The sequence below is a fragment of the Epinephelus fuscoguttatus genome, linkage group LG8 (assembly GCF_011397635.1).
Source record: "Epinephelus fuscoguttatus linkage group LG8, E.fuscoguttatus.final_Chr_v1".
Taxonomy (NCBI): Eukaryota; Metazoa; Chordata; class Actinopteri; order Perciformes; family Serranidae; genus Epinephelus; species Epinephelus fuscoguttatus.
Genome location: NC_064759.1, coordinates 14,161,123 through 14,180,884, shown reverse-complemented (window position 1 = coordinate 14,180,884; position 19,762 = coordinate 14,161,123). Strand labels below are relative to the sequence as shown.

General features: G+C 42.5%; 2 protein-coding genes across 2 annotated transcripts in view; both read right to left on the bottom strand.

Annotated features, from left to right (window-relative positions):
- Nucleotides 1-11,619, bottom strand: part of LOC125893613 (potassium/sodium hyperpolarization-activated cyclic nucleotide-gated channel 3-like) — a 30,491-nt gene extending 18,872 nt beyond the window's left edge. The window contains exon 1 of the mRNA XM_049584369.1: nucleotides 9,393-11,619. Coding sequence (XP_049440326.1) covers nucleotides 9,393-10,096 — 704 coding nt within the window. The 5' untranslated portion in view covers nucleotides 10,097-11,619. The remainder of the gene's footprint in view (nucleotides 1-9,392) is intronic.
- A 2,630-nt stretch (nucleotides 11,620-14,249) lies between these two features.
- pklr (pyruvate kinase L/R) overlaps nucleotides 14,250-19,762 on the bottom strand; it is a 30,324-nt gene continuing 24,811 nt past the window's right edge. The window contains exons 10-12 of the mRNA XM_049583420.1: nucleotides 18,305-18,371; nucleotides 14,721-14,835; nucleotides 14,250-14,611 (exon numbers count right to left, since the gene is read on the bottom strand). Of these exons, the coding sequence (XP_049439377.1) occupies nucleotides 14,505-14,611; nucleotides 14,721-14,835; nucleotides 18,305-18,371 (289 nt within the window). The 3' untranslated portion in view covers nucleotides 14,250-14,504. The remainder of the gene's footprint in view (nucleotides 14,612-14,720; nucleotides 14,836-18,304; nucleotides 18,372-19,762) is intronic.

Here is a 19,762-nt window from a genome sequence, read left to right as displayed (position 1 = left end):
GTAGCAGGTGAAGCTCCAAATCCTATAAAACATGTTGATAGAATCTTTTATTCAGACCACCTTGCCCTCATCTTTCAAACTTCAGAACTCCACTTTGTACCAGGCCCCCGGGAAAGCCGCTCAGCCGTGTTTCTAATATCTCCCACTGGCTACTCGCGATACTGCAGCGAAAAAATACCCTGTGGCCCAAAAAGCATTTTCGCCACTTTTTTGGCATATGCACCAGGCGAGCAGCAGGTTGGGAGTGAGTAACTGCCCCAAGCAAAGGAGTTCAAGTATCTTGGGGTCTTGTTCATGGGTGAGATGGAGCGGTGGTTTGGTGCTATCGTGGTGAAGAGAGAGCTGAGCCAGAAGGCAAAGCTTTCAATTTACTGGTCCATCTATGTCCCAACCCTCACCTATGGTCTGGGTAGTGACCGAAAGATTGAGGTGGCAGATACAAGCGGACGAGATGAGTTTCCTCTGAAGGGTGGCTGGGCTCAGTCTTAGAGATAGGGTAAGGAGCTCGGACATTCGGAGGGAGCTCGGAGTAGAGCCGCTGCTCCTTCACATTAAAAGGGGTCAGTTGAGGTGGTTCAGGCATCTGATCAGGATGCCACCTGGGCGCCTCCCGCTAGAGGCGTTCCAGGCATGTCAAACAGGTAGGAGGCCCCAGGGTAGACCCAGAACATGCTGGAGGGATTACATATCTTGTCTGGCCTAGGAACGCCTCGGAGTCCCCCAGGAGGAGCTGGGAAGTGTTGCTAGGGGTAGGGATGTCTTGAATACTTTGCTCAGCCTGCTGCCCCCACGAGTCACGACCCAGCTTCGGATAAGCGGTTGAAAGTGGATGGATGGATGGAATAAGTACCACCTTCAAATCCAGTAGCCTATCCAGATCTTAAAATACATCCACAGTTTGTACACTGGCCCAAACTGAGATGACCTTGATGACACAAAGTTATTTTACATAACTTTAAAACATTTTCAAAGCCGCAGAAGACATTATACCTCAGTTTTTACCAGTTGAGTGTTATTCTCCATAACTCCTGCACTCTCAGGTCTTCCTCTTCCATCCACTTCACTGTCCCACCAGCCCGCCTGACCACTATGGGGTCTAGAGCCTTCAGCCGTTCTGCCCTCCGCCTCTGGAACTGCCTCCCACTGGAGATTTCTAACATCAACTCTCTCTTTCCTTTTAAATCCATGCCTTGAAACTCATCTCTTTCAAATAGCTCATTCAAGTCTGACTCCTGTCCGTCTATACTGTTCGTAATATTTATTTGTTGTTATGTTATAATTATCTTATTTCTTATTCTTTTTAAATGTTATTTAATTCCTTATCTCTTTGACTTTAATAATTGTTATTTTCTCTATCTTTGCCAGTAGGGTGACGTAAATGTGTTGTGAAAGGCGCCTATAAATAAAATGATTATCATTATTATTTACGGTACTTGTACTTTTAATTTAATAATTTAATTTAATTCAATTCAATTCAATTCAATTCAATTTATTTCAATTTCAATTGAACTGAATTGAATTGAATTGAATTTTAATTTATCTTCTTAATTTCTTAATTTATCTAATTTAATTCTATTTAATGTATTTATTTTTTGGTCTTTTACTTATTTCCCATTGTAAATTGATCTACTGTAGCAGTGGGATTTTTGTTTTGTTTGTTATTGAAAAAGTTGATAAAAGCTTTAATTGCAAAAGAAAAACAGTGAACTACCCTGTGTTCAAAATGGGCGGAGTGCCCCTTTAAAGTACAATCTGGATAGCTTCAGGCATAGAGGCACCTTTTAGACTTGCTAGTCTGTCTCTTGACCTCCACCAACACCATAATTCTCCTACTTAATCCTTTTATATCCTATTTCCTGATATATACACATTCTTATGTTAATATTTTGGATATATAGTCTCCCCTTTGTAACATCCTCCTGAGCCAGATGGTGAGTAACAACTCAGGGATCATCCAAGACACTAAGACTAATTCCTCCTGGTAGCCTTCTCCATGTGCAGGACTGGTACAAGTGAACATTTCCCTCAAGACAGTTTCATCCTTTGCAAATGCTTTGCCAACATAAATCACATTCTTTATCTCTTATACTAACAAAGCAGAGTGGAATTGAACTGAACTGAGAAAGGGAGTCGGACACAAGGGGACAAAGAGAGGCAAATGATGAGTAACCTTGGGAGGCTTCATCAGTCTGTATTTCATGCTGGAGGGTATTACCGCATGACGTAGCCCCCTTGTAAAAATGCTGCGAGTGATTAAAGTATGACAGAAGAGGCGATCCAATCATGTGGAGATGATGCCCGTCATCTTTCTGCCTTTCTCCTCCTAATCCCTTCATCCATCACCTTAACCCATATCAATGACTTGCTTCCTCTTGCGTCCCCTCTCTCCCTCCACACACATGCTCTCCTTCTGCGAGAAAGTACACTCAAGCTCTGTGGTCGATTGCTATTGAGCTCTAATTTAGTAACACAACCTCATGGTGTGTGACGCTGCCGCTAGACTGATGAAGATTAAGTATGAGTCATCACTCTGCTACACACACACACACACACACACACACACACACACACACACACACACACACACACACACACACACACACACACACACACACACACACACACACACACACACACTTCTCCCTGACTTTGTCACTTATGCTGACAGATGTATCACTTCATAATCACTGGCAATAAATACAGGGATTATTTACAGCAACACAGACGCAGCGGTTCTGTAGCTGCTGTTGCGACGGGGCTGAAGATTTATTCCTGACCTTGAGGACACGCTTTGTTAACTCTCATTATAGGAAACGACTCTGTAAATCAAATCATGTTGCACTGATTGTTTATGTCTGCCAGCGCTATTCAAATATAAAATATTATCTAAAATTCAATACTCTACATGGGTACTTAGTGTTCTGTTGGAGGACGTGACCTGACGGAGCTTCTCCAGAGGCAAAATATTCTTTTTAATGAGGCAGAGACTTTGCTGTTGTAGTTGTATACTGTACTAGAGCTGAAATGATTCTAGTCTATTAAGCAATTACTCAATGAACAGAAATATATCTATGACTATTTTCATAATTATATCCAAATATTTTTGGGTTTTGCTCAGATTAAACTATTTGAATATGTCAACTTGGACTTTTTAGATTATGGTTAATGAAAGCAATCGTTGTGACAACCTTATTGTGGCAGAAAACAGCATTTCTAAATGCATGATTATTATTGTATTTCCTTTATTATTGTATCCTTTGTTTAACTTCAGCTGTCACACAGGTGTTTTTACTTGCAAAGTTTTAATGCAAAGACATGTGGAGTGCAGCATCTGAGCCCCGCCCGTGGGCAAACACCACACGCCATAAACGACAGCAAAAACATTGTATGAGACTGCTTATTGCGTTTTTTAGATTATGAGCACTCAGTCTGAGAGTACGTATCTTGTGTATATGGTGCCTTGTATTTCACCACCAGCGGAGGAGATACAGACAGTGCTGCAGAAGACCAGCCGCACTCACCACACCACTGCAAAGAGCAACAAGAGCTCCGGACTGAAAAGCAATTAAGAGTATTTCATTAATGTAGATTGAACCGCACAAAGATGTTCAGACGACGAAAATAAACACTCAGTGGAGCTCAGTTCATTCAGGTTACTCATGCAAAGGCTGCACCGAGGCAACAAACACTAGAGAGTAGGCTACTCTCTTAAAGGGACAGAGACAAAGCCAAAAAGACAGTATGTGTACTTTACTTGAGTGACTCGTACTGTACTTGTATTTCAAATTTATGCTATTTTATAATTCTACTGTGCTACATTTACAAAGGAAATATTATAGTTTTCAACTCAACTATATTTATTTAACTGCTAGTTGCCAGTGTCTTTGCAACTTAAGAATTTAAATAGAAAACATATCACATGCAAAACGTGTGGCTGGGGCCTCGACTGATGTCACACAGAATTTGTCTGACATCAGTCACTTGTCTCACTCAGTTTCCCTCTTCAGTCTGACATTGCCTCCACACTAACTGATACTCTCAGGTCTAGTTTATTAACATTCATGCTCTCAGTTAACAACTGAATTAATGCAGAATTTATATCAAGAAAAGTAAAATATGTCTACACTGATTTTACATGATGGAATATAAAAACAACACACATCTATACCACACATGCACCAATCCACTCATACACCATTTTAAATGCCATGAAAACAACAGGAATTTTTTTTTTTCTAACCAATCATTAGACCCACGTAGTATCCACCTGAATCTAACATCATTTTAGGTTGACACTGGTGCATAGCCACACCAACATACTGGTTTTGCCAGAGTTTTAAGAGTGGAGTGAAGTTAAAACCAAATATGATGTCAGGGGAAGTGAGAAGACACGCCGTCTACGTTGGAAGTCTATGTTGTGGGCGCACAGCTTGACAACAGCATTAGTCTCAACGTGACGCTCATTCAATAGATGACTTGTTCAACTGCGAAACCGCCATTTCACGTCATGATGCAAGACGAATCAGTCAACTCAGTGGAGTGGGCAGATTCAAAGGTCTGGACCCAGGCAATGAGTTGGTTGCAGCTTTGGCACTGTATGTTTCTGCAAACCACAGATATGTTACATTTACACACTATTATGTGAGGGATATGCTGTGGTTTATGTTTGGTTAGGCACAAAAACTGCTTAGTTTTGGTTGGGAAAAGATCATGTTTTGGCTTAAAATACACAATCTTGGGGGCCCAAGTTCCCACAGGAAACACAGTGATGTCTTGGTAATATACAACAGCTTTTTGTGGCACTACCCCTGGAGGAAAAAGAGGGACGGGCTGCAAAAAAAACACCCATGTTTGATGGCTAAAAAGCCTCTGGATACACAGCAATGACTTGCTAAAAAACAACTGGTTTTCTTGTTTGCTGGTCTTAAATAGTAGTCTGCACTGCAGCTAGGCAGGTGGTGTAACGTCATCCACCATCCTCTCTATCTCAGGATGACAAAGTCAGCTTATATATTCCTTCACTGTAGAAACATTGATATGGTACCTATGACACATGCTAATGTATTCCTGGTTTGCAGAGACATACAATGCCAACATTTTCTTTCCTGCAACTGGGCTGCAAATCTACGAGCTCATGTATTATTTGTTCTGGTTTTCTTGAGTTGGTCTGGTGATATCAGGCTACCAAACTTTCCGGATGGTTTCATTTTAAATGCTTGTTTAAAGCCTAAAGTGGTAACGTTATCCAATACTTCACCACAAAGCAGATTTAAAGGAAGCCATTTTACTCAAGTGTCTTTTAATTTGTTGTACTGCTACTTTTACTTAAGTAAAGGATCTGAGTACTTAACTCCACTGCCCTACATTATCATCCTTCGGGTAATTACACCCATTTATGATGTCTTTGTCTCTACCTGTCTTCACACACACACAGATGATTAACTATTATTGAAATGAGGGTTGATCGAACCTCAGTGGCATGCAGCAACAATGCTTTAGTTTGCTGAGTAACGTAATAGACGACACTGTACATGTCACTGCACATTAATCAGCCTCTGCTGTCACTGAGATGTGAGAACAAAGAAATGAGAACAACCAAACAGACGAGATAAGACGTCAGATCCAAACCAGGTATGATGTGAAGGTTTGTCATGTTGGCTAAATACCTGTCGAGGTGGTGGAGTGAGGCAACACTGGCTCTTGGATTGCATGCGATCGTGTGTGTGTGTGTGTAGAGTTCATGAGTACACAAAAGTGCACGGAGTCTGTCTCTCTCTCTCTCTCACACACACACACACACACACACACACACACACACACACAGATAGGAATTGCAAATGCAATCAAAGCAGTTCTCCGTGGTCTCATCAGTATTCCATCTTGTACATGAACAGGTGCTGGAGGAGAAGTGACCTGCATCTACCTGCTCAGCTGTTGTCAAACCAAACACTAATTCTACTGTAATTGAGGCCAAGTGTCTCCTGAGCGGCCTGTGATTGGTTCCCCGCTCGCTGTTGGCCAGATGTCAGTTCTCAGCAAGTTTCCACCCATCATCCTGCCAGACGTACAGACAAACAAGCACAACAGCGACCGGCTATTACGCAATAAATCCCTGTTACTATATGTGTAATGCCACCAACCTCGCCTCGACATGACTTGTGTGCAGTGACAGAAAAAACTGTCCTCCTCACTTTCTGTGCTCTGAATCGTCTCTCTCTGCCTCTCATTATGTATTCTTATAGGTGCAGCGGCAACATACCCATATTTTCTTAATGAGGTGAAGGGCGTGTGAGCTTATCTGCAGCACCCTCAATAATGACAGACCACACACATTACTGCACACACACACATATACACAATCTCATGTGCTCAAGGTCGACACCAGGACACAAACACAATAAAGGGGCTTTGGAAGTAATCTGTCTTTGCTTCTCGCTTGCTCCGGCCTCACAAAGTTCCTCTTCAGACTCCGCTCCAGACTACAGGTACTTAACTGAAAAGTTAGATGAGTGAATTATGCATAATGCATACTCAACTTGCATAATTTAGGAAGTCATGCATAATTGATCAAAATTCAATTGTGATTCTCCGACGGGCTAATTAGGACTATTAACATCTTTAGATATCTTGCATGAATATCAATAAGTGCAGGAGGGGCAACCATCCTTCCATCCATCCATCCATCCATCCATCCATCCCTCCCTCCTTCCACATCCACCCTTCCCTCCCTGAGTTCCTCGCTGACCTTGTTCACCGTATCTCCTGTGAGCAGACTCATAAGCAGCTCTTGTGAGTGATCATCAAATTGACAGACAATACAAAACGACTTACGTGTGTGTGAGTGTGTGTGCGAGTGGCTGATGAGACAAAAGTGGGCCAGGAGCCTTGGGGATCAAGTCATCCATTGTTGCTGCAGCCTGTCTGGAGATTATGAATGCCATCTCTCCCTCTGCTGTCCACCTGCACATTTTTAGGTGTGTATTTGTGCAAAGTCTCAAACAGCCAGTGACCAGGATGCTCAGCATGTCAGTCTTTAACTGTGACACGTTAGAGTGCATGCAAGTTGGCCTTGTGTGTTCAAGGCTGGACATTCATAAAATTCCTCTCCATTAAAAAAAAAGGACGCCAGGGAAACATTTACTGCGAGAATTTAACACCAGGTTCGTCTTTATCCTCACAAGGAGACTTTAACCAACAAATAAGCAGCCTCGACTGTCATTTTCACCTCGGGCGTTATTGATTCTCGTGCTAATTGTTCTAGAAGAAAAATCCATGCATGGAGTCGCCAGCAGGACGTGCTGTGCTGGGTTCATCCACTGTTCACATGAAAACACACTTAACATTTCACCTAATTGACATGGAAGGCGTCTCTCGCTGCTCCCCCTGATCAGCCGAACACATTCTGGCTAAATTTGTCCCCCTGCTTTGCATCTCGTCACCTTTATCTCCCTCTGACTGTGAGACCGTTTCTACTGGAAACAACAGGCCACCGTGTAGAGTATTTATTCATTCAGTCATTAGTTTACAGATGGAGACCTGCCACTGCTGCGTGGTATCTACACTGGAGGCCTCGTCACCTGAACGCCACCCTTTCCATAAACACCTCTCCCTGCCTTCATCATGCCTTCAAGGACTCCCCTTTTTTTCATTCTCCCTGTTAACCTTTCTCACAGCCTCTGCCTCTGTATCAGGAGTGAGGGAAAGAAATCAGTATGGTATGGTATCGCAGTATTTTGTGTGGCAAAATTGTATCGATACATAAATGCTAAGTATCATTTGTTTTATTATCACCCATTCTTGGGAATTGGGACAGAAGCTTACATTTTTGGATTTAGATTTTGACTCCTTGATTAGGCTGGGAAATATATTTTAAAGGATCAAAGTCTTGGCTATTAAACTTTGTAACGGGCCGACCTCACAATGATTTAACTTTTCGTTGAATAGCATACACGATGGATGTCAGAGGTAAGATCTGACAGAGCTGACATGTCACAGAGTTGACAAAAAATTATATATTCAGTAATTTCACTGCAGTTTTAGTGAGTAGCCATTTTATTTTTCAGAGTTCCTTATCAAAATACTCATTTTTTTAAAATATAATTCTTATATAGTTTTGATTTAAAAGAGCTACAGAGTTGACATGTTATGGTTGAGACACACCCATTAGCCCCATTATTGAATGAATTTATCAGAAAATACAAAGCTTACCAGTACTTGAGCAGCACTCCTGCCCTTTTGGAAACCAGGAAGTGAAACCGGAGTCCCTGTGATATAGCTACCCCACTTTATGCCTGATTAAATTATGTTTTTGTAGAAATCTGACAGAAGAATTTGGGACAGATCTTTCAAAAGCTGACATTTTCACACAAGTAATGATAATAATTCAAATCACGACGATTTTAGCGGTACATTTTTACACCAAAAGTGTCAGTATGCACTGTTAGTTTTAGATTTTGAAGACTTTTAACACATTTTTCAGCTGTTTGAAGTTGTAAAATCTTGTCTGGGACAAGGGTGTTTTCTGGCACAGGTTGGAAAAGAAAATTAAAACACATTGAATTACCCAATAAATTATATTTATTTTATAAAAAATGAATTACTTAAAAATCATTTTAAGTCTTGATAAGTTAAAATTTTAACATTTTTTTGTTTGTTTGTTTTTTTGGTAGGACATGATTTGTCTTAAGAATGGGTGTTACATGAATTATTACAGTTGCAAATATGAATTCAATTTTTGGTATCCTGCTGGAATAATAAAATCAATTGCTTGTTCAACAACTCGATACATTTTGCTGCAAAAAAAAAAATTAAGTGAGATCAACAGACTGAAACCTTTATCTTATTTAAAGCATATGTTGAAGTTTGCAGTATGCACAGTCTACTGACAGCAGATATGGCGATATATTGCGATTCATGACCTTTTATTAACTGCAAATTATGGAATGAATGAAAACCGTGTTAAAGTTGCAGTAATATTGTATCGTGATAATATGGTGATTCCCACCTCCTCCCTGTTCCATGTTTCCTCCAGAAGCTCTAGCTGCATCTCCTCTTCTCCTCTGACCCCCACATCACTTCCTGTACGCCTCTTTTGTGTCCCTGCATGTCTCTCCCTCCTCCTCCTCCTCCTCATTTCGCCCAGTTAAAAACCTAAGAGGCTGCTGAGTGTATGATATGTTTCTGTTCCCTCTACTTAAGTGTCTATCATTATGCCTGAAGTGTGCTCGCTAAAGTGAGCTGGCTTTCAACTTGCTTTGATCCACATTTCACACAAGAACTTTATGTGCCTTTTATCTGCTACAAGTGGCATTCATTCCACAAACCAACATCAGTGTGACGAGCTGTGGAGGGTGTGTGAGAGCGTGTGAGTGTGTGTGTTTCTGACTTCATACCTGAAGTCACTGTACGGGTGTATGATCCACGACCCCGCTGATTTCAGTCTCTCCTGCTCCATCGCCACAGCTTTGTGGGACCCAAACATGCGCAGGCTGAACTTGTTGACCCCGGGCTGAAGCATGGCCCCAAACTGTCTCTGGATGAAGGTGCTCTGGTTGGAGGTGCTGTAGTCCTCCCCGTCCAGCCCCATGCCGAACCCACCCAGTCCAGACGGACCCATCAGCTCGGGGGTCCCTGCTGCAGTGGTGTTGCATGCCGTGGTGGTGGTGGTGGTCTCTGGGCCGGTTGCCACCACCATCACTCCGGTCCCGGTGGAGGAGGTGGAGGGCAGGGCGGCGCGGGTCGCGGCAAAGCCCACTGAGCGCGGAGGAGGAGGATGGGCTGTAGCAGAGGAGGAGGAGGGCGGGGGCGGCAGGGGCACCGGGGTGGTTGGGGTGCCGGCTGCGCGGAAGGGAAGGCCGTCTCTGGTGGAGGAGCTCATGATGGAGGGGCGACGGCCGCGTCCACCTGAGGAGGTGCTGTCCGCTCCAAACGAGCCCCTCTCCCCCTCCAGTGAGGCCTGGGACAGCCTGTAGCCCGGGGAGGGCAGGCTGCCCTTGCTGCGTCGCTTCGCGTCCCCTCCGTTACGCCTGGGGAGGCTGTCACCCCCAGACCCCCCGGCGCTACCGGGGGTACCCACACCTCCAGCCACCCCATCCATCCCAACTCAGGGAGGAAGAGGAGGAGGAAGAGGGTGAATAAAACCTGTAACCCTCAGGAAAACTACTCTGTAATGTACTCGACCTCTTCAGATTAGGTGAGAATGTCAATGTCAGTCTGAATGCTAAATAGAAGGCGCTAGAGAAAAGTGCTCTGTGTATCTCCAGTCATTGTCCTGGAGCCGGCAGCTCACACCTCCGCCCTCTCTCCACCGATGTGGCCATGCTTACCTCAGTGCCCTTGGAAACAGCCCCATCCAGACGTTAAATCCTTCACCCTGCCGGTGTGACGCCAGCAGCTTCACTTTTCCTCTTTAAGACTCTCTTTTGTCCTCACAGATGTTTCTGTACCATTCCTCCTTCCTCGTCCTTGAAACGTTTCTCTCCACCAGCGGCCCTCCCTCTCCTCTCCACAGCCGCCCTCAACGCTCCGACGCCGGTCATATTGGCACCGGATTCCCGGTCTTTTGTAGATAACGGAGCTCGCCGCTCATTGGCCGTCTGGGTCCTGTCCGTGTAGCCTATATGACCAGGCGGCTCACCCAATTTGGCTATTCTCCACATACACCATTATGTAAGAGATGGTTTTGAGCGGCAAGGTGGGGAACATTCATCTGCGGATGAATGACAAGGACACTTGATCCTCTGTCAGGAAGGATGGCATGTTAATGCACATAAGGGACGCACATAATAGGCACAAACAGGCGCTCATACTCCAAGGCGCACTGATTCATTCTGACACGCACACTAGAAACAAGCACACAGGGAAAAAACGAATCGACAGGGACACACAAGACGGCGCAAACAAGTCAAATGACCCCAAATCTAGCCCATGATTTCCCGGAATCCGCGGCACGTTGTCATGTTCAGCATCCCAGCGGAAAAACACTCATCACGATAGGAGGCGCGCAGAAACGTTGCCAGCCCGACAGGAGCGCTCAGACAGCCAGAGGAGGAGACAACCGGCTCTACAACAGAGCTGTTCTGTAAAAGTGACGTCGGAATTAACCTGGTCAGGTGTTCAGAGTCTGACGCCCGAAATCTCCTACTCGCTCATCAGCAGCTGCTGCCATCTACTTCCACTTCTGCCGACTTTCAATGACATTGTGTCCAGACTACCGGGATACAGCGCTGTCCTTTCTCCCTCTATGGCACCGAGGACACATTAAAGGACGCCTTATTTCAATAGAATAAGCAGCTCCAAGGTAAAACGGTGCGCCCTGATGAATTCAAAAGCCTCCTTAAAAGAAAAAATAAAACAACTTGTTGAGCGTTAAAGGTGGCTGCTCCTTCACAGCCGACGGACTGGAGCTGAAATTCACTTCTCACTCTGACTCAACACTCAGAGGTCGAGCCAGCACGTCCACAGAGGCGCGCGTAGCATGCAAATGACATATTAAATAAATAAATGTGCATATAAAAGGTCCGGATCTAATCGGCCTGTTGCCATGGCATCCGCATCCCCATCATACGTCCCCCAAGGCCGCATGCCCGGCCGGCGCAAAGACGCACGCATCCCTCGCAGGTACAGGTCGCGCGTCATCTCCTCTCTCTCTCTCTCTCTCTCTCTCTCTCTCTCTCTCTCTCTCTCTCTCTCTCTCTCTCTCCATACAGCGAGGGAGCGCGTGATGGAAGAGCGATGATGAAACTTTATTTAAACATCGGAAAAAGAGCAAGTCGATTTAAGAGCAGAGAGCTATAGAGAAAGACCCGAGTGAAGAATAAAATGCTTTGTAAATGGATAAATTAATAAAATGGTTAGTTAATGAAAAGCTGTGGAGCCAAACTCCTTGAAAGGCTGCTTTTGAAGTAATAAATCATTTCATCTTATCAGAGCTGATGTATCATAGCGGTCATTTAAAAAGACTACAAGTGCCAATGCAATTTTCTAAATACACAGTTAATAATATATCACCTGTTGAGAGCTGAAATCATAATAAAATACTGGCAATAAAGTTGAAAGTACAAATCTGTTCACATTTAGTTTTTAACTGTCTCATGGCATAGTCAGTATCTGTTTTTTCAGTTTGTGTGCAAAGCAGTGGTTAAGTTGCGTAAAAAGACAAAATAATAGAAATATGATTCATACACTGTAATGAACTTCATGCATGATAAAAAATATTATTTTTCCAAGGAACTATTCCTTTTAAAGCACATGTAATGCATGTATGGAAACATACAAATGTGAATGTATAGTATTATGTAAATACTTGGTCTAATGTTACAATAATGGAAGAGGCTGGGGCCAAAAGGGTCAGGGGGCCCCAAGGCCTCCACCTGCAAGATGTAACTCAAGAAGATGTATACCCAGGGAAAGACTAAAAATAACCACAAAGAAACATAAAATGACAACAAAAAGACTAGCATCTACAAGGAGATGCAAAACAGCTGCAAAAATCACAAAGTAACTACAAAGAGACTCATGAAGACTCAGAGAGACATAAAACGGACCATAAAAAGACACAAAATATCAACAGAGACACAAAACAACAACAAAAGACACAAAACCACAAAAAAGACAAACAACAACAAAAAGACACAAAACAACAACAAAAAGATACAAAATAACAACAGAGACATATAACAGAAACACAAAAACGACAGAGACACAATAAAGACACAAAACAACAACAGACACAAAAACAACAACAAAGAGACACAAAAAGACCCAAAACAACAACAAAGACACAAAATAACAACAGAGAGACACAAAAACAACAACAAAGAAACACAAAATGACAGCAAGACACAAAAGAACAAGACAGAAAACAACAACAAAGACATGAAATAACAACAGAGAGACACAAAGCAACAACAAAGAGACATAAAATGACAACAAAAGGGTCAAAACCACAGACAAAAACTATGAAAAGACCAAAACAATTACAAAAAGCGACACAAAGTGACCACAAGCAGCCACAAAACCACAGTGAGATGCAAAACGACTACAAGGGACGCTAAACGACCTTAAATCCGTGTGTCTTGCTCCTGTGTGGGAGAGGTGGTGGGGCCTTTTGAATGTCTGTGCCCGTGAGCCCATTGTCTCATAATATGCTCAAGACCATGTATTTGACGGGGATATCTCACTGACATAACTAATTCTTTGTAAAATGACAGAAATGCAGCTACGGTCTTAAATAAAAATTGTTCCTTTTGATAAATTTGTCATTTATAAGATGTCAAACAGATTCTCAAAGTATCCATTTGCACAGATTTTCTCTTTGTGTGTGGAAAAAAACAGTTAATTCGTGTAATTTTAAGATGATTTTCCTGTCATTTTGAAATACAGGGGGGATTTGTTAAATTTCATGAGAAAAAACTACATTTATTTATTTTTTACAGTGCAATCTTTATACTTCCACTCCATTTCAGAGGTAGATATTGTACTTTTTTTTTTTTTTTTTTTTTTTTTTAGACACGACACGTATGAATTTATGATGCATTTTATGGATCAATTCATCCAACAGCATATAAATCATTTAAACAGCACCACCTCAACCAGCTACAACACTGAAGTGCTGCTAACCCATACATTTTAAAAGACACAATGTCACCCAGCCAACCACCCAGAAATTTGCTCGCTGCATGTTAATGTAGATGTGACAGACACATTCACACGCATTGTGAGCAAATATGTGGATGTGATGGACAGAAAGAGAATAGGTAATCTAAGGCGGGAGGATTTGAGGCGCATTAGAGCTGGAAAGGAAATGTGAAAGAAGGAGGAAGCCTGCAGAGGAAAGGCGGGGATGTCACAGAAAGGGCCATCAGACATGAGAAAGCCCCACACAGCAGCAGATATATAATTAGTTTACGAGAGAACAGTAGGCAGATGTCGGCATCTGGGTCATCTCAGTGGACAAAAGGATGTAGTTCAGTACCCCGTCATCTCGAGATCTCCTGGCGCAGCTCATAATAGCCCAAAGAATTGCGCCATCATAGAGATAAGCTCAGGACTATGGACAAGGATGAAAGCCTTATCTTCACGTTCTGTAAAGGCTACCGATAATGATATGCTTCAACAATGGCAGGCAAAGAGACAATGCTCATTATCAATTCAGTATTCGTCCCACAAATAACACAGATGAGAAGGGGAGACTGGACGGCTCAATCAGTGAAAGCTTCAGTCTCGGTATGGAATAGAAGAACAGCAAGTTAAACGCAAAAGTTCAAGTTTTATTTGGAGGGAGTCATCGCTTTCAAGACACACATGTTCAGCATTTATGAGACCAGTTCCAGTGACAAGTGTTTCTCTACCTTAACCCTGACTTTAAATAACAATGATGATGCTGTTAAAATGCTTTGGTTATTCTATAAGAGACGGTTGCTATCATTTTATTTAAAAAGGGGTTCTTTGGTTTTCATCGTCAGCATTTCAGTCAGATTTAAAGTCAGATAACATCAGGTTGTCTATGGGACATTGACTGCCCTCATAATGTTAGTGTGACCCGACCCTGGGATCCAGCCTGTCACCACGATCACCATGTCGCCCGACTTGAAGAATCCTCTTGCTTTCCCTGCGGGGGAAAAAGAGGAGTGTGTGTGAGTTAGACAGTATAATAGCATATAAATGTGCATAGTAATGGAGGCGTACAAGCAGACAAAACAGCTCTCCCACACACTGACCTATGTCCATGCCAAAGTTGACCCTGTTGTCGACATCATCGGCCCAGACGGGAGCAGGCAGAGGGTGGAAGAGGACAGGAAACACTCCTCGTAGCAGCTGAGACTGACGGGCCACCTGAGGGAGAGGACAGAGACGTACTCAGTTCAAGTGAATCTGTTTTGGTTCATCTGTCCATTCAAGATTTCCCAGACCTTAACTAAACTAATACAGTTGTTTCCGACTGTTTTAGTTTTTGACTGCACAATATTAATACAGACACCAAGTCCCTCTCTTTCCGGTGGACCACCATGCGACCTCGGCTGCATTCAGCCGACAAAACATAGCAGAGCATTTATTCAAACAGAAACAGTGGCGTACTGAAGACTGTTGTATCACGCAAGCCCTTAATACGTGGGTTTTAATTCAGTTCAGTTTGAAGGGCTTTATTGTCCCAGGAAATGTGATTACATTAAATTGGGGCGGCTGTGGCTCAGAGGTAGAGCAGCTCGTCCAATAATCGGAAGAAGGGCGGAGGGTCTGCTCGTAGAAGTATCCTTAGGCAAGATACTGAATTCAACAATTACAAAGACTACACACCCTAATGTCGCAGAAATTATGTTGTAGCTTTCTCTCTTGCTGAAACAACATTGGCAGTGTATTTCATACCATAAGGCAGTGGTTCCCAAACAGTGGGTTGTGGTCCAGAGATGGGTCATGGATCCATTCTGAATGGACTGCAAGTGACTTGAAAACAGGTCAAATTTGTAAATTAGCAAACTAGCTTGATGACATGTCCAAACGCTGAATAAATCAAACTGTGTGGACCTCGGGCTAATGACTAAGGAGAAATCTGGACCCCGTGGGTTGAACAGATGGGAACCATTGCCATAATGTGCTCACACAAGCAACAGGTCCTGCTTGTTCTTTTGCTTCCTGGCTTATAAAATTACCAGGAATCGCTGGATGAAACACCTCAGGTTGACACAAACTAAATGGTACTCTGGCAAAACACGCTTTTCTTGACTTACAAAATTATTCTTAAATTGGAAATCATCATTTGTGTAATTCATGGCATGATTAAAATTGGATCAGAAATGATTTGTCTCTCAGTGAACTACCGTACATAAGGTCCCGTAAGGGTCACCAAAAGGGGAAATACTTCACAGTAATCTCTACTTGTGACTCCTCATCACAGATCGTGTGAACACGAGTTATTAGTTCAACCAACGAGCAATTTTCTTTCTTAGGTCATATCATTTGAAGGATCTTTGGAGATGTGAAGATGTCTAAGTATCCAGAGAGAAAAATCAAACGTAATTATTCTGGGTAATGGAAGTATTCGTTTTGTTAAAAAGGTTTTCTTGTGAACCCTTGAAAACTGATTGAAGCCACTGTGAGACCAATTTCCCTTTCACTGACAATTTGATCCAATAGTTACCTAAAAAGAACTGAGGCTTGCTGTCCATTAACTTTGCTGTGCGCATTAAAGATTAATGGAGGTTTTTCATAAACCCCAACTTCTCTAGCACCGTCAGTGGGCCAAAACTACCACTTGTATACATTAAAGGCGCTGTATGTAAGAATGTGGCCAAAACGGTTACTGCGCTCAAATTCACCCCCCCCAGATTCGAGGTTGCTGGACAGCAGCACACTGGAGACTGACTTGTTTGCCCACGGGCGGCCGCCGTGGCAGTGCTGCGATGCCGCGTCCTTGATCTTCGGTTTTCCAGCGGACCGTTCGAGCAAGTCCGGCTTCTCTGCTGCCGGGATGTGGCGGAGGAGGAGCTAGCTGCTAATGCTATGTACCGGTACACTGCTAATGCTGCTTGCCATGCTGCTAATGTTTGTTTCTCAAAAAAATTAGTCAGGTCGATGACCCATCTGCACATGGGCTACAATATATGATCAAAAATGAATAACAGTTGAAAGTATTTGAAATGTCCATCCCCGTCTAGCTATGATGCTAGTTAGCCAACTTTGGCTAAAGCTTACCTGTCGAGGAGAAGAGTAGCCACTTCGACATCCGATTTCAAATTATTCTCCGCTTTCAACCATCTCCACTGTTCAAAAGTATATCCTATATAGACCCTCGATTTGGCTCGAGTTTTGTCTTGGCATTTTTGGGAATCAAAACGAGGTCGTTTGGGTTTAGTCGCACCGTCAGTCATTGTAGCTTAGTCGTAACTGTAACTGATGCTGAGACTCTACTGACTGCATGACTGGTAGACGGCGGTGGGTGGCGCAACAGGCCAAAACACACATTCAAAACATAAACATGATTTGCGGACCGCAAATTTTTTTTTTTAAAATGCGAATATTCTGGCTGTACTATTGTTGTCGGTGAGATCAGTATGTTATATGAACATTATTCCTTAGTCTCTGTGACATGTTAGGAGGATTTTACGATTATTTGCTTTAGATTTCTTACAAATAGCTCCTTTAAATATATAAATATCACAGAATTTAAAATGCATATTCATGCTCCCCTGAGGACTAAACTTTCCATTATGGACACTATAAGCGTCTCTAGCAACACTATCAGCCCAAAATGTCAAATTTACATACAATGTAAAGGGCAGAATAAGGTTGAACCCATTAATGTTCTAAAGATCTTAATGATCTTAAAGATCTCATGACCTTTCCTCTAGTTTCACCCTCAGGAAACCATTTTCTGTTCTGTTACAGAATTGTTCAATAATAGCGTGAATTACCAACAACTCAAGTTATGTTAATAATGGTTATGGACATCATTTTAGAAGTGTTTCAGTAATGTTTTTGCTTTGTTTTAAGCCTCACTTTAATTATAATAAGTGCATTCTCGATTTTCAGAAGTGTTCAAATTGGTGCATTTATGGCAATATGAAGGTGTTTGAGACTAAAGTGAATACTAATTGGCATAAATATTCTTTTTTCCGACTTGTTATGGAAATTTACTTATTTTCTCTCTGTAGCCATTTTTGTTTTTGTTCTTTTTCTATGGAAATGTTGTTTTCTATTGCATGACAACTTCTTATCATACTTATAATTTGTATATTAACAGGACTCTGCTGCAAAAAAGAGCTTGCTGTCATGTTTCCACTGTATAAATAAAGGTTTTGACATTTAAAATGACCATCCTGTGATCTAAAAAGTTATGGGTGTTACTATAAGTAGGATAGCAGGGTTATGCCCCCACACAAGCAGCCAGTGTGCTGACTGTGTCCACACCTGGTCCATATGTGCTGCTCTGAATCTGACCCTGACCTCTGACCTCTATGTGGAGCATTCAGCATATGGAGGGGGATCTTATGGATTAACTCCACATGACTCATCTTAGGTAATTATGATCTATTTTAAAGTGATTTGTGACACATTTGGTGCTCTGAGCAGATGCTTTAAAACAACTGTCCCATAAAAACAGGAATACACTCCAATAAAATGTGACACATAAATACACTCAGACCAATGTGACGTCTTTAGTGCTGGCACCATTTACAGCAGACTGCCAGAGTAAATATTGACTGTAACACACTCTTTAGTTTTAAAAAAAAAAGTGAGTCATCAACAATTAAGTTGTGTTTCAGACAAGACAAATGCAGTGCTGGTTCACAGAGGCAGACTGTACCTGTGGGCTTCTGGTGATGGCAATAATAGGACAGCGAGGGCGGTACCTGGACAGCAGATGTGCCGCTCTGAAAAAATGGGGAGGAAAGAAAGAGGGAAAATATATCATCAGTGTTGGCACAGTCTGGCTGCCAGAAGCTTCAGTGCTCCTTGGCATAGATTCTACAAGTCCCTGAACTCCACTGAAGGAATAAACACCATTTCTAAAACATATTCCCTCATTTACTGTTTGATGATGGTGGTGGTAAACTCCCACATGTCATCTTTCCCACCAATCTAAACACAGATGTCACTTTGTCGCATGCTCTGATTGGGATACTGAGCAGTTTGTGAGTGAAGCTTCTGCCAAAGTAATAATGAACATTCTCTCAAAGTCACTTTTTGGCCATGCTAGCAACACAGCTCTGAGGATGGCTCTGTCGGTCTGTGTCGGTTGGTCTGTCGGTTGTTTAATCCACCACTTTGATCCGGATTAATTGCAGTCACTGTAGTCATCCCCTGACTTTTCATCCAGCAGCGTCATCAGGTCAAAATTTTAATTTGTCCAATTCTGTGGTTTAAGAGTGAAATCCATGCAAAAAACTAATGACGTTTTCATCTACAGTAAATGCCGAATGTGAGCATGTAAACATGCTAAACTGAGATTTGTTAAAGGGATAGTTTGGATTATTTGAAGTGTGGTTGTGTGTGGTATTTATCCAGAGCCAGTGTATTATATACAGTAGATGGTGGTCAGCGTGCCATCAGTTTGGAGCAGCGGACAGGGGTACCCATGGAGACTAAGCAATGTACTGCTGTGGATGGGTGCAGCAGCAAAACTGCCTTTTCTTGCTGTCAAAACAGCCCTTTCCAACGGGGCCCTGAAGCCAGTATATCACCCTCTTAAAAGCCACCACACTCCTTTGACAAACAATTGTAGTTCGCACATCATGGGAGTTGCTGGTCTACCACTGCCTTGATCAGTGAGTTTATTTGAGTTGTTACGTGACCTCGGTGAGTCTGTACAAATTCTTTAAAACACTTAAGTCACACAGCAACACAAACAAACTGCTTTAAACAGTGATTGACCAGCAACTCCTGTGTTCTGAGAGGTAAAATTACTTGTTTTTGTCAAAGACGCTTGGTCAACACATTCTCTCTCCGACCTCATCATATATCGACGTTTGTTCATGGACCATCCACATCGAGCTATGACATGCAAGGTACCCTGTGTGCTTTGGTTTTTGACATTCAGGGACACAATGTCAACTTCAGCTTGTTACATGCATTGTCTGTTTTTAAAATAGACTTCTGTTTATACAGGATATGTACAGTTTCCATTCAGTATCTTAAAATAAACGCACTTCCCTGGTACAACACTGCAAATTTACTTTTTTCCATCAGCAACAAACACAAGTGGTTATGTTTTGCCAACAAGCGGATGTGGTTGGATTTAGGAAAAAAGAACAGGCTTTGGCTT